Below are 21,271 nucleotides of genomic sequence, written 5' to 3' on the forward strand. Positions count from 1 at the left end.
GAGGCTGTTGGGACGCGCGCACGCGCAGTGCAGCGGAACGCGCTCCTTTTCGCGACGTTCGATGCGGCGCTTAGTGGCTGACGTTCGAGTGCCGCTTCGAGCCGTGCCCCTCACGAGGATGCTGGGCACCGAGCTGGCGTGGAGCAGCTGTGGGCGCGGGCTGTGGAGGAGTTTGCGTCGTGCTGCCGGCGGCAGCCCCCGCGCTCTGAGCGCCGCCTCGTCCTCAGCCCGCGGAGCGGCGCGGGGTGGCGGTGCTCCTCCGGCAGGTAGCCGCGCCGCGCCCAGCCCAGCCCAGTCTCTCTCCCGCATCGCGTCTTCCGCCCGCGGCCGGTGGCGGGTGCGAGCGCTTCGCGGAGCGCGGCCGGAGCTGGGCTCTGCTCGGCGGCCCTGTCATGCCGGTACCGGTCGCCGCGGTGCGGGACTGCCATCGGAGAGAACTACCGGGCACATCTGGGCGTTAATAGCCTTGTTTTTTTTTCTTTTTTTCTTTTTTAATCATCATCATTATTATTTTTTTCTTCCTTTAAGACTTCAAAATCGTAACATCAAACAGTTCCCTTCCTTTGTAAAAGAAAAAGCTGCATCAGAGTCAGTTTCCATTGGCTTTCACGCTTCTCTGTTGTTAAATGATAACTGATAACTGCAGTGATTGCATGACAGTCGGAGGGAGCGTGGAGCTGTGATCCCACAGCAAGTGCACCCTTGGTGTGACAGCGAACTCTGGTTGGGGTGGTTTTGGTTGTAAAAGTGGCTGTGCAGCCAAAGCTGGGACCTGGCACCTGAGGAGCGATGCTCCTCTGGAGTTGGAAGTGATTGGATTACAATTAATTTCGGGTGGATTTGCATTCTTATAGAAGTATTCAGTGTGCTGAGCTAATCTTTTCTCAGTCCCCCCTCATGTCACTTATAAAGGATTATTTGGTAATCTGACATGAAGATTACTTGATCTGCTCTGCCACAGAGTGATCTTTCTGGCTGCTCATTCATACTCTTACAATAGGCTTGCCTACGGCTACCCCTGCTTTTATTCTGGTGGGTTGAACTAAAGAGTTTGAGCTGAGAGTGAATGAACATGTTTATTCTACAGCAAAGAGATCTTAAAAAGGAGTGTGGCTGTCCTGCTTGGGGTCAATTCAGATGTGCTGGGAATAGTTTGTGTACAAGAATGAAGATAGAGTTGGGAGAATGGGCTTGATTTCAGTCATGGTTACTAGAATAATTCAAAGGGAAAAATAGTAGAGAGAATGGAAACAATAGAGAATCCGGTCCCTCTTTGTTAGCCATTTCTCCTAAACTGACAGTAAGGTCAAAGTGAAGCAAATGCACACTGTTCCTCAATACATAGTAAGCATATTTTGAAGTGTTTGCATAAGTATAGCCAACTGGATAAACATGAAGTTGCATGGAGGATTTGTGATACTTACCTGGCACAGGTATTTTCCAGCATCTGGAACTCTCACTAAGTTGCACACTATTGAAGAGAGTTGGCAGTATGAATTTTCCTATAGGCTTTGAAATGTGTGATATACGCGGCTACTCCTAGGCCCATCCATTTTCATCCATATTCTGCCTGCTCTGCATATTGCATCAAAAAAACAAACACTGTGAAGCTCAAATCCCTCTGGAATGATGGCTGTTTCTCAGGGCTGGTCAGGTTAGAAGGCGTGGGTAGGGAAAGAAGGAAGAGATGTTGATTTGCTAGCAGTTATCTTGCATGCTTAGTTATCAAAAATTGAAAGGCAGAACAAGTGTTGCCTTGGTTCACACACTCTGCCTTCAGTTCTATATCCTGATTTTGAAATGCAGTTTTTTTTTTGTGTGTGTGGTGCAAGTGCATGGTCTGCTACACAGACCAGACCACTTTGCTGCTGTGGATTCTGTACTTCAAGTTGGTCTGTTATCTGTTAATTTTAGTTTGCTGTTGTGATATTTGCTGTGCTTTTGCTGGATCTTTCGTCATGTCTTTGAAAGCTATATGTGTGTTAGTGGTAGGCATGTATAGAATACCTTCAAGTATTTTCACTGTAGAATTCTGAGGTGTTTGGAATAGGTTCTGCAACATTAACCATAAGATTTTTGGATTTTGAAGGGCTTTATTGATGTAATACAATTCTAATAATATACCTCTGCAGAAAGGTTTATTATCCTATATTTGGGGAGTGAGGATGTTGAGAGTTAAATTGGATCAGAAACATCTTACAAAAAAAAAAAAATAAAAAATCAAGAGTAACTTACTGTTTTCTGTTTCTTGTCAGGTGCCAGTAATGTAAAGCCACTGGATGGTGTGAAAATTCTTGATTTAACAAGGTTTGTGTTTTGTTTATGATTTGAAACACTGTCTAGATGCAAATACTGTAGGGAAAGAACTAAGAAAATCTTTCTAAATTTTACAGAGTGCTTGCAGGGCCCTTTGCCACAATGAATTTAGGAGATCTAGGGGCTGAAGTTATCAAAGTGGAAAGACCAGGTAAGGTTCTCCTTTGTTTTCTATGTGGTAAGAATGTGGGCTGATTTAGCAAATGATGGTGTATGTATTGTTTCTGTATTTGGCATTGTCTTCTTTTATGGTTTTCCTCACATTGTTAACAGCAGCTTGCTTTCTGATAACATTCTGGGATGTTTACTATGGATTGGGAACATACAATTATCTAAATATTTTCAGAGGCGACCAATAGTAAGTTTATTTGGTGAATGTATGTTTTTGGTGGTGGTGTGTGTATGGTATTGGGCTATGAGATAGTAAATTTTGTAGCAGCTTGTATTTTTGTGAAGCTATAGCTATCAAATTCCTGGAATCTGTTGACATAATTGCTCTATTTCTGGCATGGTAGTTATTAATAAGTTTGCTTGCATGTCTATGATCTGTTTGCTTGAAGTTTAAGTACTCCAATGTATGTGTTTTGTTCAGGAACAAATACACATTTAGGAAAGATAAGATTGAAGCTGTAAGGGTAGGTCATTTGTTTTTCCAGATACTAATGTACAAAACATACTGGGTCATCACTACTACTAACATACCTTATTCTATCACTAAAATTGATTTCTTTTGAGTGGTTTGGACTTTGCTCAGGTTTTAAAGTGCCATGGGAATGCTTAGGTTTTTGGAGGCTCTTGTATTGTGGTGAGAGGATAAAAACAGTTGTAACAGTAGTATGGCCTCCAAAATTTGTCAGACTACAGAATTATAAGTTTCCAGGGCTTTTTCCTTAAGATACTTTTTTTTTTTTTAATGGAATGTTGGTGATTTCATTATATTAGGAGGTTTCAATTAAAATTCTTGCTTTGTCCTTCCTAGCAAGATAAAGAGGAATGATAGAGCAGTTTATACTTAAACAAACAAAAAAAACACCCCCAAAACCAAAACAAGTTTAAGAATCGTGGGGGTGGGAGGCTAAGTCAGCATAACTTTATGTCATGCTGGTTGGGATTATTTCACGTCCACGGTTATTTAGTAGCTATCAAGATGCTACCAGAAACAGTATAACTGGTGATACTCTGTGACATTTCATCCTTGATATCAGGCTTGTCCAACCTGTGGCCTGGCACTGCTCACGGTGCAGCCCAGCCTGTGCCCTGCACCGTCATGGCAGTGGCTCTTCCCTGCCCCAGGTGTGCAACTGTAACTCAGCAATGACCAAACATCTGTGCACTATTAGCCCTGCCTGGGGTGAAATGAGGACAGTGCAGTGATAGCTCAAGTTATGGCAAACAATTTCATAAATTTTGATGCGTGGCTGAAGACAAATTGTGTGAACAGTGAGAAGTATGCAGCTGTGCTTTCCATCCTGATAAAACAATAAATTGATAATTTTCTGGCAGTCTTGAAACCTATTCTCAAATTCCTCTATTTGTGACTCCATTTTCAGCTAACATAAATATGTTATTTGCACATTTTTGAGTGAAATATTTAGAGTTGCAACCGGGCATTCAATTCAAAAATCTGATTGGCTGTCTTTAGCAGTCTTGTAGAAGCCCTGTCTCTCCAAAGAGAAATACCCTTCACTTCACAGTTACCTTACTCATTTCATCATCTTTTGGCACCTTTCTGAGCGACTGTTTTCAAGGATGAAGTACAGGAAGAATAAATTTCATCAAAAATCTCTGATGAGCACTATGAGAATCGCAGCTACTGCCTTCAACCAGGATGATATTTTAGAATTGCAAAAACAAGGTCAAATATCCCACTGGTTTTATGATTTTGTTGCTCTACTTTTTTTATATTTTAACAGAAATCATTAAAAATTGAAATATTTTGTTGCTTATATGCATTAACTATGCTATAAAATTTTTGGAGGCTGCTCCAAAAGTAATGCCTGCTGTTTTATTATGTTGACCCACGATGTCAGAGGTGGATGTTGGTGGTATGGCAGTATGGCTGAAGCTTCCTGGCAATATTCTGTTGCCATGTGAGGATAGCAGCAGAGCAGTCTGACCAAATGGTGTCTGACATGGAGTGCATATGAAGCAAAGGTGTGTCACTGAATTCCTCCACACAGAAAGAATGGCACTCACTGACATTCATCAGCACTTGCTGAACCACTGGAGACCAAATACTGGATGTGAGCACAGTGAGGAGGTGGGCAGTGCATTTCAGCAGTGGCAACAGTGATGATGGGTCACCTTCACTGATGTAGATGTTGATGAGTTTGGCACACAGACTCCTGTTCAATGCTGGTAAAAATACAGAGCTTATTTTTCAACATAGTCACCACCGTAGTGTTTTGTAGCTGGGAATTTACTGTATCAAACACTTCCTGTGCTTGTTGGTTAGGTTGTAGCTTTCATGCAAATAAATAGGAGGCATTACTTTTGGAACAACCTGCATATATATATATATATATACATATACACACACACATATATATATATATACACACACACACACACACACACACACACATATATATATATACATATACATATATATATATATACACATACATACATACATATGTATACATATATATGTATATATATATATATGGACCAAGGCACTTCCTCTTCAGTCAGTGTGGCTCAGGCAAGCCAAAAGATTGGGCACTCATGCTTTATATGGTGCTTTTTTTTGTTTTGCTCCCCTTCTCTCCCATCCATCGTGGCAGTCACTTTAGCTTAGGACTCAGTATTATCAACATAAAGACCTTTGCTTGATTTTTGTGCCCTTCTCTCTTGCTGCTTTAGCAGAGTAATGGAAATGTGGCAGGAGTAATACTGCAATTTTTGAGAAAGTAAAAGCAGGCAGAGTATTTTCAGGTCTTTTTAGTGCATATCGTGCCTTTGTCATATTAATTAGACAGATATTGCTTATTGAAACTTCACTCAAAGCTTTTATTGCAGGAAACAATTGGATTTCCACATACAGCTAATGTTAATGCATGTGAGGTGGTGATTGTACAAACCTCTGAGAAAGTGAACATTGTATTTTCGACTTTTCCATTCTTGGTATGAGAAGGAATAGCCATAAGGCAGGCCTTGTGCAATAATATGTATACAAGTAAAGGGTTTTCATAAAGGTATAGAAGCATTCAGTTATACCCATACAAGTTTGTTGAATTGGAGGTTATCTGCTCTTCCCAGTGCCAAGTGTTTATGGTCAGGAGCTTTTCAGTTGTGTCCACAATGGAACAAGGGGCAAAGGGTACAAACTGGAACACAGGAATCTCCATCTGAACACGAAGGAAAAACTTTTCTACTTTGTGGGTGCAGAGGACTTAGAGCAGGCTGCCAGGAAGCCTCAATCTCCTTCTCTAGAGATGGTTAAAACCCATCTGGATGCTTTCCTGTGCAACCTGCTGCAGGGACCCTGCTTTAGCAGGGGTGTTGGACTGGATGATCTCCAGAGGTTTCTTCCAACCTTTGTCATTCTGTGGATCTTGTAAATGACGCATCTTAACATCACTGACTGCTGTGTGTCTCTGATGGCTGATATAGTAGGAGCCAAACTGTAATGAAAGGAGCCACACACTTTACAACCTGCCTCAGTTAAGCAATGTACATTTAAATATTTAAGTGTACGGTAGAAAAAAGTGCCTGAAATTCTGTGTGGAGGGAAATATATGCCTTTGTCATGTGGAGAATGCTGTAGGTATGTTTTGAAATAAATGTATTATTTTAATAAAAGGACTAGAAGCAAAATTACCAGAAGAGTTACTCTGGGGCAGCTTGCTATGCTATGATGTTCTCTTTATGGTTCTCTTTCAAGCACTGAGGCTGAAAGTTTGTGATTTTTTTTTTTTTAAACCTCATGGTTTAAAACATGATTAATAAGAGAAAGTATTTTGATTTTTTTTTTTTTAAGTTGTGTATTCTGATAGAATCAAACACAAGCAATGTGCACCTTAAGACATGGATTCCCCTTATAGTGGGGACAGAGGGATAAGATGTTTTCTTTTCCATTGGAGAGCTAAGGTTCTGTGACTCAGTTCTCTCTGAGCCCAAGCTTCTCAGGTAATAATATTAAACAGAAATACATCTTACTACTCAAGATTAGAGTACTGGTTAAAAGGCAGGCACTTCAATTTTGGAAGCAGAAGCTCTGCTTTTAATTTTCATTTTATTATTACAAAGAAGAAAGATAATCTTTCTTTAATCTAATCTTTAGCTTAGTTCTGCATCTCTGCTAATGTTAGCCTTCTGTGCTGCCTCTCTAAGGAAAGCTTCTGCTCCCTTGAAGTTAGCAAGTACATGAACTTGAGATAATGATAGAGAAATATCTTGTATACTTTGATATTTTGTATATCATAATTATATCTTAATTAAATTCAGCTTCAAATTTGCTGGTTTTAGTTGTACTTTCATTTTAAATGGATTGCTAGTCTTCTTGACACTTACGAAAGGTTTAAAATTGGAAATTAGGCATAAGAGATTCAATTACATTGGTGTCTGCTCCAGTTTTAATGCCGTCTTGCTTTTCTGTAAGGAATTTCTGAACAGAAGACAGTAGCAAGTGCTTCTTTTTGACGATATTCTGTTGCACACAGCTTTGTGAGCTGTGTTGATCAGTGATCTCATGACCTTGTTTCCATAGTGTTTCAGGAATGGTTTTTTGACTGTGTGCTGACTGAGAACATCTGCTAAATTCTTGGAGATTGCCTAAACGAATGCTGCTGTACCTCAGAGCAGTGCTTTTAGTTAAAAAGGAATTAAGTACACTGTGGTGTGACTGTTTGATTTTTAAGATGCAAATAAATCACAGAAGGAACAAAGCAAGCTATATTAAGAAGCTATATTATAATGATTACAGCAGTAAGAAAAGCAAAACTTGTTTTGCTTAGTCACATTCACTCTTAGGTATTTTCTGAAGTAAATGACCTGAAATGTGTATACTAAAGTGGTTGTTTTTCCCCTGCCTGCTAGTTGAATTTAGGAGGCTTAAACATTGCCTAGGATAATTAAATTTTTTTCTTTTTTTGTTTTATTGTCAGTGTAATGTTGAATAACTGCAAAAACATGGTGATATTTCTTTCAGGAACTGGTGATGACACAAGAGCCTGGGGCCCACCTTTTGTTGGAACAGAAAGTGTTTATTTTCTCAGCGTCAATAGAAATAAAAAGGTAAGTGAAGTGCTTCACTGAAGATTAGTCTGCCAGTTGTAAAAGCAGTTAAAGACATAGCACTTCTCTTTTAAATTCTTTACTTTTGCTTTTTGTAGAAAGAGTTTTGCACAGTACGTGATTGTTGACAAAAAAAAAACTAAGTGAAAACAAACAACAAAACCTTAAGTGAATACGGTTAGCAGTCAGAGAAAACTTCCAATCTTGAATTTTTTTTTCCATAAACAGACTTTATGAGAACTTAGTTTAAACTCATTTGATTCTTAGCATACCTAATGGAGCAATAGTTACGTTGGCTTTAATTGTATTGTCAAGGTGAATACATTTCATGAGATAAATGAAGTATTTTGAACAAAAAAGGCTGCAAATCTCTGGTTCTGAGATCAGCTGAAGCAAATTCCAAATGCAAGAGTGGTCCTGCCAGTCTTCAGTTTCTGGTACAAAATTAACCCTGTTGAATTGAAGGGTGATGGTTACTGTTAGTATTTTAAGGATCACTTCATTTTGTGCGGGTCAGCTGAGCTCACCTGCCCTTCCTGGCAGCTAGAGTTGTGGGAAAGCAGGCATCATACTGTAGTTAGGTTAGCAGAGAGAGCTTGTGAATTTTTGGTATTGAGATGAAGTTACATATTGAGCTGTTTAGAGGCTTGTTGCCATTGAAACAAATGTTTCCTGTGTCCCCATATGTACTTGCAGTAGTAAGTGCTGTACAAACATACAGTGAGCAGGCCACAATGCAGCTCCCACTTGCACATCCATCAGATTTGCTCCGTTGCTTGTCTGGTTCTTAGAGACTGTTAAACTTGCATTACCAACAAAAAAATATGATTAATATGAAAAAACTGACTACTGATTATGCTTAGAAGAGTTCAGTTCTCACTAGAGAACAGCTTTCTCTTAAGTGATTTTTCTTTTTGTCCCCAGAGTATAGCTATCAATATGAAGAATTCAAGAGGAGCAAAGTTGATCAGGGAGGTAGGTTTTAATGGAATGCCAATTGTGTCAATTTTATATTTCCTGTGTAAGAAAGAATGAACTCTACATTTCAAGTATTAGAGGTGTGATAATTAAAAATAGGTATGTATGCCATTCACTGTTTAAATTATGGGTGAGGCGTGGCATATACTATCTCTACAGTTTTGCATTGAGATAAGTTCATTGTTCAGTAACTTATTTTTAATATTGTTCAAATGAAATATTGTGAGGTAAAGATCTAACAGTTCAATACTTAGCTGTGGGTGTATTAGATCTTTCTGTACAACTTCATCAATCCAGTTAGAAACGTCTTCCATTGAAGCCAACAAGGTAATGATAAGGTAAATTCAGGTAATGATTTTTCCAGTAACAAAGTTTGATTATCCTAGTAATCTTTAAGCTAATAAAGGCACCATATTTCACACTCTTTAAAACTTGTGCTTTCTCATCCCTTTTTATTTCTTGAGAAATAACTAACTAGTTATTGCTAACTAACTATATAATAACTAACTAGTTAGTGCTAACTAGTTCTGCAGGGCTAAGGACCATAAGAGTAGCAACATATCTAAAACTGTGAGCTGGCTTCTGTTCCTGTTTGCTTCATAGTCACTCTTCTTTTCACAGTAAGTCTGTACATGTCCTGCAATAAGTGGAATTTGTCTGGTAGGATTTATTGCCAGGAATGTTACACGAAATGGAAAGAGATTAAGTTGTCTTATACTTCTGAAACTTTTTTTTTACTGTCAGCTCTATGCAATCTTTGGAGTTTATAAGCGAAGTTTACGGATTCCCCAGTACCACCCTCTCCTTGTACTCTTTGAAGAACACAATATTCCTTTCTGTTACGAAGCTGTATGTTTGTCTTCTAAAGGTTTTGGAAACAGATACGGCCATTTGGGAAAATACACATGTATTTTTTTGGACAGTCAAATTCTAAATAAGAGTTCTGAAGAAAAAGAATTCATTCCAGATAACTAGGAAAAAAAAGTCTAGTCACCTTATTTGACCTTCTGGGAAAGAAATGGTGAAGGAAAGTAAAACTACTTGCAAAAAGTCCATTGTTTCTGTGAATGTGGGCTTAGGATAGCTGGGATTATGAGTGAGGATGAGCTGGAGGAAAGATGGCTGTAGCGTTTGCCTCTTATGTGTGACTGCTACTATTTCAGGTTGAGAAGCTCCCTTTTTCTTAACACTGGTACAGGAAGGTGGCTGCTTGATTTAGCCTTTAAATGTACGACTAACCTTTTCATGATCTGTGCCATTAAATGGCTGAATACTTAAGAATGTGCAACATTACAACCTTTGTACTTGAGGCTGGACTGCTTGAATTCAAGCCCCACACAATTTTTGTATCAACATAGCAACTATTCTGCCATTGTTTTACTTGACTTAATGGTAGCTTTTGGAAGTGCTTGGTGCAGAGGTCTTTACATTTTTTTTTTTTTTTTATTGCATCTCAAATGGAACTATAATATTATCTCTTTTGGTCTTTGAAATATAAGAATATTATCTATAATAAAAGACCCTGTTGTCAGTTGTCTTTTGCTAATATCAAGATGTAGGTATGTAGAATTCTAAGTTTTGCACAGTGGTGTTTGCTCTAACGAAAAGCATTGTTTGTGTTTGCAAGAGGAACTTTGAGCTTGGGACATCAGATACAAGTAAATATGAACTGTATCCTGGGCCTATGTCCTACTGAAACGGGTTGTTTTTATGACACACTAGGTGTTTATTGTGCTTGTCATTGTTTAATCATTTTTCTTTAATAAGAAAAGTAGCATGATTAGAACAATTGAATTAGTAGTATCAGGTATGGAGGAAAACCTGTTAATCAGCAATCCTGGATTTGGCACAGTGCTGACAAGAGACTTGTCCAAAGGTCTACTCTTTCATAATTATGTGAATATTTTACAGAGTGGTTACCATAAAATAATTTAGTCTGTATTCTCTTTCTGTATTCTACTTGTAGCCTTCTTTTCCTTCCTATTGCTTTTAACTCACTCTTAACTGCTTTTCAAAAATTTGAGTGTCTCACTGAGTGAAACTTATTTTCCCTTCAGTGATGGGATGTGCACAGATAATGTGCTCTGACATATATGGCTTGCATTTTTGAGTATTACTCAGCAATATTCAGCAATACTTGTTTTAAGAAACTTAGGGATACATTTGTCCTGAGTATTTATGTCTTAACTAATTAAATTCTGTGTTTATTCATGAAGGACTTGGAAAAACTCCATTGGATGGGGAGCTGATGGTACTTCCCCTCTGTTCAGTGTAGTTGAGAGGGTCATCATGTCTCATGCATACTCTCACTTATCTGTGTGTATATATGCACACATTCCTCTTTATGGAGTACTCGTTTAAAAAAAAAAATCCCTTCTGAAGGAATGAATAGTTTGCTTTGTCAAGTTAGTATCTTCGTTACGTGTTGCTTATATTCAAATTAATGATTACTTTGGTGTTCATTATGCCTTTTTTTTTGGTGTCCTGACATGTACAAGTTGTGCACATCAATGTCCTATCTGGAACATGTAGTATTCTGTGTTCTACACTACTTTGCTAGTGTAGGTGAATGTACAAGTGATATGCTCAAAGGGTTTGCAGGACATGTAGTTCAGTGTGAAATTTCACTTGACAGAGGATTCAAAACCCTGTTGAATTTTAAGACTGAAAGTCCCTGTGTGCTTTAAGGACGTGTGATTCTGTGCAGTTGGTTTGGATAGAGTCAGAATACAGTTCATGCCAATGGCAGAATGCTGGATATCTGTGCTTAGTACAGTGAGCACCAAAAGAGACATACTGTTCACTGCTGGCTTATATTTAAAGCCTGTTCCCAGGTGTCATGAGAGCACTAGAGGCCATGCTGATACAATATTTGTAAGATGCCTGGAATGTTATGCTCATCTCATTCTCTGAGAATATATACACTACTAACCTCGGCCTAAATCACTGTATCTTCTCTTAGCACTGTAGTCATCCACGTGTTGCCACATCTAGAGTTATGGCACTTATTTATTTACTTATTGTTTCAGTAAGTCATCCTCTTTTTCCTCACAGTGGTTTGCAGGTGTTGGTTCTTCAGTATGGGATGGACAGAGCTCTCAAATTTAGCTCACGCTGTTGCTCTGTATTGGATAGGTTACAAAACCCAGTGAAAGCAGTGCAGAAGTTATAATTGATTTCTTAGATGAATTTAGCTAAGGTTGTAATATTACCAAATGTAAAAGTAATTATGTATAGACTAAAAAGGATTTAGAGAGCCCCTTATATCTATTTTATATAAAGACGTATTATTGAAGATCAACAGCCTGCTCCCAGTGCATTGTCCTTTCTTTGCTTTGGATGTGCTGTCTGGCACAGAAGATTGGGACAGTCACAGATCACTCTGAGCTTCTTCTGTTTTTACTGAATAAAGCTTCAGCTCTGTAAAACCTTGGTCTTCTTGAGAACCTTCCTGTGATGAATGCTGGCTTCTTAAGTAACTGCTATGAAGGGCTTGTCATTTTCACAGAGTCATGGATTAAAAACAAACAACAGCAACACAAAAAAAAACCCGGCAGTACTTACTTAAAATTTGGAGATTTTCAATTGTTAAAAACTGGCACTCCTACAGTTCCTTGACACAGACTCTTTAATAATTTACCACGTGCATTTTAAAAGGCACTTCCACTGTATGCTGAAGTTCATTTCTGTAAATGTCACTAGCATCTCATCCATGCATTTAGTTAAACCATTCATAATTTACATGGCTTCTTGTCTGAATAGGAGTCAGTTTCTGTCTTTCCTCTGAAATATTTGCTGGCTTGGCTGTTTCTTTGGCCTTAAATTCAACTCAACAGACTACATGCTAGAACAAAAATGCTTATGATTGCAGATATGATGACAATAATTTATGGAAGCTGGCCCAGTGTGCTGTGGATATTGATCAGACAACTGCATGGTAGTTCCAGAGAATTTGACTCTGATCATCTTGAAATAACATTAAGAAATGAGGAGTTCTAGGTCATGCTTATAGATGTATGTACAAATGTGTTCTTGTCAGGGAGTATTTAAATTCCTGGAAAAAGCAACTGAACTGAAAAAGAACCTCGACCTCCACAACTCTGCCAAATAGTACATATTTATTTTCAAATGTAGTTCTCTTGTTTCAGAAGTTCTTAATTAATATTAATTCTACTGAAATATGTACAAATATTTACATGCTTAACTTCTCTGAGAATAAAAAGATATAATTTAAAGCCCATCAGATCATAGGTTAATCTATAATCTCAGTAGGTTTTGGACTAGATCATTTATTCAGATTTGATGCAGAAAATCCTGCTGCAGAGCTTTATAATGCTGTTCTAATTGAGGTGACCTTAAGATGTGTGTAGCTTCTGTTACAGTAAGTATTATCAGTTGTTTTGAAACTGAAGAGAATCAACCAGAAAACAGCAAAAAACCAAGAACCACCACCCTTTCTGCCCCCCTACCCCCAGCATTTTACAAAATTCTAAGGTAAACATGAAGGATAAAGGTGCATCCTTTCTCCCCACTTTCTTCAAGCTTGGTGTGAGTATAAAGTGGGTGACTGTTACGTAAATTTTGATCAAATATTTGGAAATCAGTATGACTCTGTTAATACAATTACATTACAGTTTTATCTAATAGATGTAGAATTTTTATATTTTCTTTTCTACATACACAGCATTTCTAATGTGTAGTTTGCTGACATGCACAGTCTAACAGACCAAAAAAATCTCTTTTAGGTTTGAATTCTGTTCTGTCAGGAAGACAGGAACCATCTTGATTAGTGGTACTTCGAGCTACATGAGAAATACATTGAACTTCTGGAAGCTTGTTAACAAATCTTATGCATCCTTTTCTTTTCTAAAGCTTGCAGCTGTATCTGATGTTTTCGTGGAAAACTACGTCCCTGGGAAACTGGCTGAAATTGGCCTAGGGTATGAAGACATTGAAAAGATTGCTCCTCACATAGTATACTGTTCAATAACAGGTATTGTGACTTCAGTAATTTCTGTTATTTCCTTTACTCCTCTTATGTTATGAAAGTCATGTGATTATATAACAGCATGTTATTTTGATGTTGGTCAAGATAAACTGAAAGAGAAAATAAGGTTTGATTTTAATTGAAAAACATGTACAGGAAGAACTGTAAGGCAGCAACAGTGTCAACACTTGGTAAGTTGTTCAGTTGTGACATTACCACACTGCAGCGTTCAGATAGGCTTGAAAGGAGTCTGCTCTGGCTGGATTCCTTGTGTGTTGCTTTGAACAGTTTGATAACTTTTTTTTTTCTGAGCAGTTTTACTGTACCAGTTTATGTGTGACAAGTTTCCAACGTGGTAATTTCAGTGCTCTTTACTACCCCTCTCTCTTCAGATTTATCTAGCTATGTGTTCATGGAAGAGCTGTACGTTCATGGGTATTCTCCATTTGCTGCAGACTGCTTGATAGCTGAAATGTAAGATGAGTTTTAGGTTTTTTAGAAACGGAATGAGGAATGAAAAGGAAGTAGGTATGTGAGCATTAGAACCTGCATGCATATGGAAATAACATGAACTCTGAAAAATCACTTATTTGAAAACCTAACACAAAAATTAATTACTAAAATTAAATGATTTGTGCATGAGAAGTCTATGGTTCAAGTACAAATAAAACAAAAAAAGTTACAAGTATTTGAAGACCAATTTAAAATATTAGTTGCAAACCAGGCTGGACTTGTTCTTAATTTCTGAATAATAATATCTACTATTTTAATTCCTGGATGTTTGTCATTTGAGAACCAAATATTTTTCGTATGTAGTGATATGTTTATCATGCTTTTGTGGCAAGTGTCCTGAAAAAACAATGAGAGCAGAAAGGCAATTATGTTCAGTGCTTGCTGAGAAACTCCTGTTATATCTTTCTTTACATATATGTTTAATTTGGTTTGTGGTGAGTTACCACAATGTTCTTAATATTTGCTTATGCATGTAATCTCATTTAGAATTTATTGAGGGTTTTTCCTTTTTTCTAGTTGCTGTATGTGTAATTAATGAAAGAATAAATCGATACCCACACTGCAATTTAGTTGTTACAGTTGCCAAACTTTACTTTGATTTAGTAAATCTGTTTATCCACTCGCTGCATGTGACAACTTTTGAGTACTTTTATTTTGCTGATAATTTGTAGGTCACTCAAAACTTAATGTGTTTTGTTTATTTCTATGGAAACTACACCAGGTACAAAGAGCACAGTAAAACTGATAGAGCAAATTCTCAGCTACAAAACGCTATTTTCCAACATAGTCACCACCATTAGCTATGCATTTTCACCAGTGATCAACAAGACTCTGTGTGCTGTGCTCCTGAAAATCTTCACCAGTGGAGCTTACCTGCTGTTTCACAGCTGAAAATCAGATGATGCCAAGTCTGAGCTATGTGGTGGATGTAGTAGGACAGTCCAGCTAAGTTTGGCAGTGTGTTTCACAGTCTTCAAACTGGTATGGGGCCTGGTTTTATCACGTTGCAAGAAAAAAGTTGTCTTCTTCACTGGCCTGACTCTGGAAGTTTGAGCCCTCAACTTAATCAGCATCATGATGTAATAGTTAGAGTTGATGGTTTGTTTGAAAGAATCTGTTTCCTATCCCAAAAGACAGAGCACATCACTTTACCTGTTGGGGACACTCTCTTGAACTTTTTCTTCAATGGGGAATTCCCTTTTCACCACTCCATGGCCTGCTGTTTTTACTCTGACTACAGTGGTGACTCCATGTCTCATCATCGGTAATGATGTGGTCCAGGAAACTTCATCCCTGTGTTGGTTGAATAGGTACCAACAAACTTGCATTGGATATACTTTATGATCCTGTGTGAGCATTTGTGGGGCCAACATGGTGCAAGTTTTTTTTTTTTTTTGGTATTCTAGTGTTGTCACCATCATTTCCAACACATTGAAGCTGATACTCAGCTCTGTGCACAGTTCCCTGGTCTTAATCTGCTGATTTGTGTGGATGAGCTGATTGAGCCATGAATCATTTTGTGCATGGCTGTGCAGAATGTGACTTGTCTTTCACGTCACAGTTGCTACTGCTGAAATGCACCACCCACTGTCTCACTGTGCTCACATCCACTGTTTGGTCTCCATGAAAGTTTAGAAAGTGTCAATGGATGTCAATAGGTGCAACTTTTTTCTTTGTGAAGGAATTCAGTGACATACCTTTGTTTCAGACACATGTCAGATACTGTTTTGTCAGACTACCTCTCTGCTGTCATCTGTCACACATCAACAACATTTAATGCAATGTTGTTGGGAAGGTTCAAATTCGATGACTGGTATACCACTAATGTTTACCTCTTATGTTTTGGGCCAAGATAATAGAATGGGAGGCATTACTTTTAGAGCATCTCTCATCAATTTAAAACTTTGACTTAACTAAAGGGCTAAGGAAAGGTACTTAGCAGTTTCACAGAAGTGCAGAATTGCCTAGATGGAAAGGTCCTTTTGAGATATGTAGTCCAATTCTCCTGCTCAAACAAAGTTAGCTGTACTGGGTTCCCCAGAACTATGTCCACCTCGTTTTTGAGTATTTCCACAGATGGAAACCAAACCTCTACAGCCTCTCTGGATGATCTGTTCCAATGCTTGATGTACTCACAGCAGAGAGTATTTTATCATGTTATAGTTGGGGTCATGTGAATTTTTGTTCATTGCCTCTTATCTTGTCAGTGGGTGCTTGTAAGGAGATCTAAGTCTCTCACTCATTCCCTTCCATCAAGTACTTGTATTTGTTGGTTACGATTGATTTCCCCTGGAGTTTTCTCTTTTTCCAAGCTGAAGTCTCAGCTCTTACCCTCTCCTGTCGGTGAGATGTTCAGGTGTTCCAGTCTATTATCATCTTCACAGAATAGCTGAGGCTTGCAGGGCACCCATCTGGACCCATCTACTCCAACCTATGCCCCAAAGCAGGGCCAGTCAGAGCAGTTACCCAAGCATGTGTCCCAGTGGCTTTTGGAGATCTCCAGGAAGGAAACTCCACAGTCTCTCTGGCTAACCTGTGGCTCTTCTCTACCACCTGCTCAACATGGAAGTTATTCCTGGTATTCAGAGGAAACCTCCTGTTTGTGCCCATTTTCTTATCTTGACACTGGCCACCACTGAAAAAAATCTGACTCCTGTCATTACACTTTGTCTTCAGGTATTTGTGTGTTTATTAGATTCCTTTGAGCCTCCTTCTCCAGGCTGAACACTCCCAGTTCTTTCAGCTTCTCTTTTTAAGAGAGATACTCCAGTCCCTTGATCATCTTGATGGTTTTTTGATCTTTGTGGCCCTGTGCGTGACTTTCTCTAGTAAGCCCATCTGTCTTGTAGTGGGGGGCCTGGAACTGGATGCAGTACTGTATGTGTGGCCTCACCAATACAGAGTAGATGAGAAGGATCACCTTTCTTGTCATACTGCTGATGCTCTTTGTAATGCAGTACAAGATACTGTTGGCCTCCTTTGATACAAGGATGCCTGCTTATTTAAGCTGATTTAAGTGTATGCTAAATGACATGTTCCCTCCTGCAGGCTTTCCTTCTAGTCTCAAGGGCCTAGGACTCCTGGGGCTGGCTTTATAGGTAAAGACAAAGCAAAGAAAGTATTAAATACCTCTTTTTTTTTTTTTTTTTTTTTTTTTTTTTTGTGGCACTTGTAACCATTTTGCCTTCCCCATTCAACAACAAGCCCATGTTTTAACTAGTTTTCCTTTTGCTGCTATGTACTTGCAGCATCCTTTTTTCCTGTCCTTCACATCCTTTGCCAGGTTCTCCAGGTCAGCCCTGGCTTTCCTAATCTTGTACCTGCAATACCGCAATTTGAAAAGAAAGAAATGATTTATTTCTGAACTCCGTGACCTGATTCAAGGCATTACAGCTCAAAATATTTTTGTGGCATCGTTTCTATATTCAAATATCCATTGACTGACCTTTTACATTTTGGAGCCCTGGGAAGAAAACCAGAAGTTGATTAATCTAGCTTGTTTTTTTTTTTTTTTTTTTTAATAAAAAATAGTGAAAAGGAGATCAAATGTAAAATATTTCTGACAAAAATTGCATAGTGTAGCAGGTTAGATTTAAATATGAATGCCTATGGAAAAAGATCAGGAGAATTTGTTTTCATTATAAACAAATTAGGTTAGACAGATCGCATAGGAGATGAGTAAAAGCACTAAAACATTTTTATGGCAGTTAATCTACATACATTGCAATTTATTACTGGCAAAGCCAGAGGAGTTTCTCTACTTGAGCCGTTTTCCTTAAGGGACTTATTTGATTAACTTTGTTCATCTGAATATCTTGCATATAAAGCTTGGTAAATGAACACTTATAAATCACTTGTATCAGTGTATCTGAGCAAGGTGGAATTTTGGTCAGAGCCTTTGTTATTCATATGCATCATCACTTTGCCAATGAAAACATACACTGAGGAGTAATTGACCATATCAGGATGTTCATGTAAACTTAGAAATTAACTCACATCTCTTCTCTGAAGAAGATAAGACGTAATCAGTAATTGTTTGTACCTCTCAGCCATGTTGCTTGCTGCTTAAATGTGTGTTCAAATGCTTTTGCCCTTCTAGTTTCTTAAAAGGAGAAATGTATAAAAATAGTGGGACTTTTGGCACAGAAATCTGTCTTTAAACAGTGTCTTGATTGTTTTAATGTTAGGCATTACAGTATTTAACCAAAAAGCCCTAACAGGTTCATGTGAGTTAATTGAGGCATCTGAGTTGGATGCCTACTTTTGTGAGAGATTGGTGTGGAAAACATTTTAACATTGCATTCTGAAAGACCCTTAAGAAGCACTCACTGTCTCCACTGCAAGTAGGAGCTATGCTTGTGACAACATTTGGAGGTAAGGATTGGAATGAAAATGAAGGATAGGAATGAAAATGAAGTGGAATGACCCTTTGACAAACTGATTTCTTGCAGGTTGCTGAAAACTTAAAAGTAATATTTCAGGTGGAAGGAGGCAGGGAACGCAGTCCAAGATTATTTGGTAATGCCATAAAAAGTTACATGTATATAGAATGCCTCGCTAGAGATATGGAAAATATGAGTTAACAAAGATCTGAAGAGAAGCATTGCTTGTCAGATGTAAGAGATGTGCTGGCCTAGAATATTGGATTAAATGGACAAGTTGTCTTCCCAAATGTTGGAAACTGTTAAGACAAATGATCTTGGTTACAGAAACCCCTATTACATCTAAACAGTGGGATTTTATCCATCATTTTGCACCTCACTTACAGGCTTTTCAAGAGATAATAGAAATATGTTAGTTCTCAAGCCCTTTCTGGTTTACAGGTCTTGTGAAGGGTAATGGATACACAATATAACATGAATTATGTTAGAAAATCTTTGGACAAAGGATTGGAGTGGTTTATGTGTTAACTTAGGCAGTTTCAAATATGCTTTTTAGGGAGATATTTTATGTATCAAACTATAAACTGACAAAATGATGTTGGTCATTGTTAATGACTATCATGAACTCTATTACATTGAGATATGAGAATAGAGAGAGGCATTTTGGCATAACAGTTGATAATAAAAAAAGTAACTAAGAAATAAATATGTCCAGTGTGTCAGAATCAGGGTGTTTCCCCAACTTCAATTTTTGATTTTCTTGTTTTTTCTTGATGCACAGTCTACATGCTGAAGACATTATATCAGATTCATTTAATAAATAATTACTGTATTCTGCTTCCCTTAGCCATTTAGTTAATTCATTAATGTGACTGGAAGTCATCTGGACTGCCTTCGTTTCTTATTTTTGGAAGCATATTGCCTTTCAAGTTCAGGCATCATAGGTATGGAACGCAATCAATAAACAATTAATCTGATGGAATCAGCTTCACCCTACAGCGTAAGTTGTGTAGCAGCTGTGATCAAGATGTCATCAAGATTCTTTTGAGTCTCATTCAGTTATTGCATGCAAGTATAAGTAAGTCGAGTTGTATATTAAAACTTTTTTTTCTTTAATATTAGGGGCCATCCAAAAAATGGAAAATAATTCTGACTCTAGACTGCACTGTATTCTTTCCAGAGAGAGCATGCTCAAGTCATGCTATTTATTATTTTAGTCTTCTTTTAAAAAATATAAGATGATCTCCAGTTGCTACACTTTGGAAGAGTGGTATTTTCACTTTTCAAAGACTTATTTGTGACAAATCAGTGTGAAAATATAAGTATTGGATTTGTCTTAAGAGTTTAGAGTCACTAACTGGTAGTAAGTACTAACTGATACTGATTTTCTTTCTAAAGATTCACTGTCTAGGAGGAGTTGCACTTTTGGGTTACATTGTTCATTGCTGATTACAATGTGAGTAGCAAAAATAGTTACATTAATTCCTAGGTCCTGGTAGTAGATCAGATGCTGAATGAGTGTATTCGTTGTGAACTATACTTGTGTCCTGTCACATAAGAATTTCTACCTTGTACTTCTTGATGCCAGCCTGATGGAGCTGATCTGTCCTTGGAACATAATGCATTGGTTGTCTGGTCATGAATGATTCATATGTAATTTAATAACACCTAAATATGTGAGTCGTTCTGAAAGTGACACTTCCTATTTATTTCCACTCAAACTACAGCAGATAAGAAGAGCAAATAAGAATAAACTTATTTGATAGAGCAGATTCTTGGCTACAAAACACCGATGGTGCTGACTGTTAAAAATAGGTGAGCATGTTTGCCAGCAAAGAATAAGAGCCTGCATACTTGTAAAAAGTCTGTACCAACATAGATGACCCTACTGCTGAAATGCATCAGCCACCACCCCACTACGCCTACATCCACTGTTTGGTCTTCATAAATGTTCAGTAAGCATCCATGAATGTCAACATGTACCATTTTTTTCTGCATGGAGGAATTCAATGACACACCTTTCCTTCAGATGCACTTCCATGTCAGACACTGTTTTGTCAGACTGCCCCTCTGCTGCCTTCTGTTGCACGGCAAAAAACACATAACAGGATATTGGTAGGAACATTAATTAATAAAAGCATTAATTTTCAAGCTCTATTCCCTCTATGGAGCTCTAATTCCTCTATATTCCATCCATGCAGAGGTAGATTGCACCAGCCTGGTCTCTGTTTCCTTTGACATCCCTGTGGGATTGCTGAGGAATTTGGTCTAATCAGTCCCAATTACAGTTCTACATGGTTCCTCCTACCTTTGTTTTCTCTCCACTTTTGGTGATCTGAGGACTAGTGTTTCTATTCTGCCCTGTGTCCCACCTGCAGCAGAGAGAATATCCTTTTTGCTGTTCTCATGTGTAATAGGTGTGAGCAGTAAAAAATCAAAACTGAGCTTGAGCATACTTAGTCTGTGGGGATAGTGGACCTGCACCCTCCACCGTATTTTGAAACTGGATTCTGGTATTCTGGCCAAAATGAAAACCAAGAGAAAATGTAACAGTATTAATAATAGGAAAGCATAATCATGACAAAAAGATTTCCCAATTTTTTTTTTGAAGTATTTGCTATAAAGAATAGGAATTCTCAGTATTTTAAGCAAACAGCTGTAAGGGTTTTTGTTGTTGTTTGTTTGTTTTCCTAATATAGCTAAACAAACCAGCTTCCTCTTTGATTTTGTGCTTAGGAAGAGAACGCTCATTCTGTGAGAAGATGTTGAAAATTCTCAGTTTTGTGCAGCTTAAAGCTCAGGATTGGACTCTACTACGTAAAATGCTCTTTGTTATTGGCCAGCGTGTAGGGGTGAC

At 38.0% G+C, this 21,271-nt stretch overlaps 1 protein-coding gene across 15 annotated transcripts in view; it reads left to right on the forward strand.

Moving 5' to 3' along the window:
* The window catches only part of SUGCT (succinyl-CoA:glutarate-CoA transferase), a 354,560-nt gene continuing 333,289 nt past the window's right edge, over nucleotides 1-21,271 (forward strand). For all 15 annotated transcript variants that reach the window (XR_014884043.1, XM_085226688.1, XM_085226689.1 and 12 more), the window contains exons 1-6: nucleotides 1-266; nucleotides 2,256-2,307; nucleotides 2,394-2,467; nucleotides 7,469-7,554; nucleotides 8,479-8,529; nucleotides 13,405-13,525. Coding sequence is in view for 14 of the 15 variants with exons in the window: in XM_085226688.1 (XP_085082814.1) it covers nucleotides 62-266; nucleotides 2,256-2,307; nucleotides 2,394-2,467; nucleotides 7,469-7,554; nucleotides 8,479-8,529; nucleotides 13,405-13,525 (589 nt within the window). In the remaining variant the exon portion in view is untranslated. The remainder of the gene's footprint in view (nucleotides 267-2,255; nucleotides 2,308-2,393; nucleotides 2,468-7,468; nucleotides 7,555-8,478; nucleotides 8,530-13,404; nucleotides 13,526-21,271) is intronic.

This window comes from Meleagris gallopavo, chromosome 6, assembly GCF_905368555.1.
Source record: "Meleagris gallopavo chromosome 6, MGAL_WU_HG_1.1, whole genome shotgun sequence".
Classification (NCBI taxonomy): Eukaryota; Metazoa; Chordata; class Aves; order Galliformes; family Phasianidae; genus Meleagris; species Meleagris gallopavo.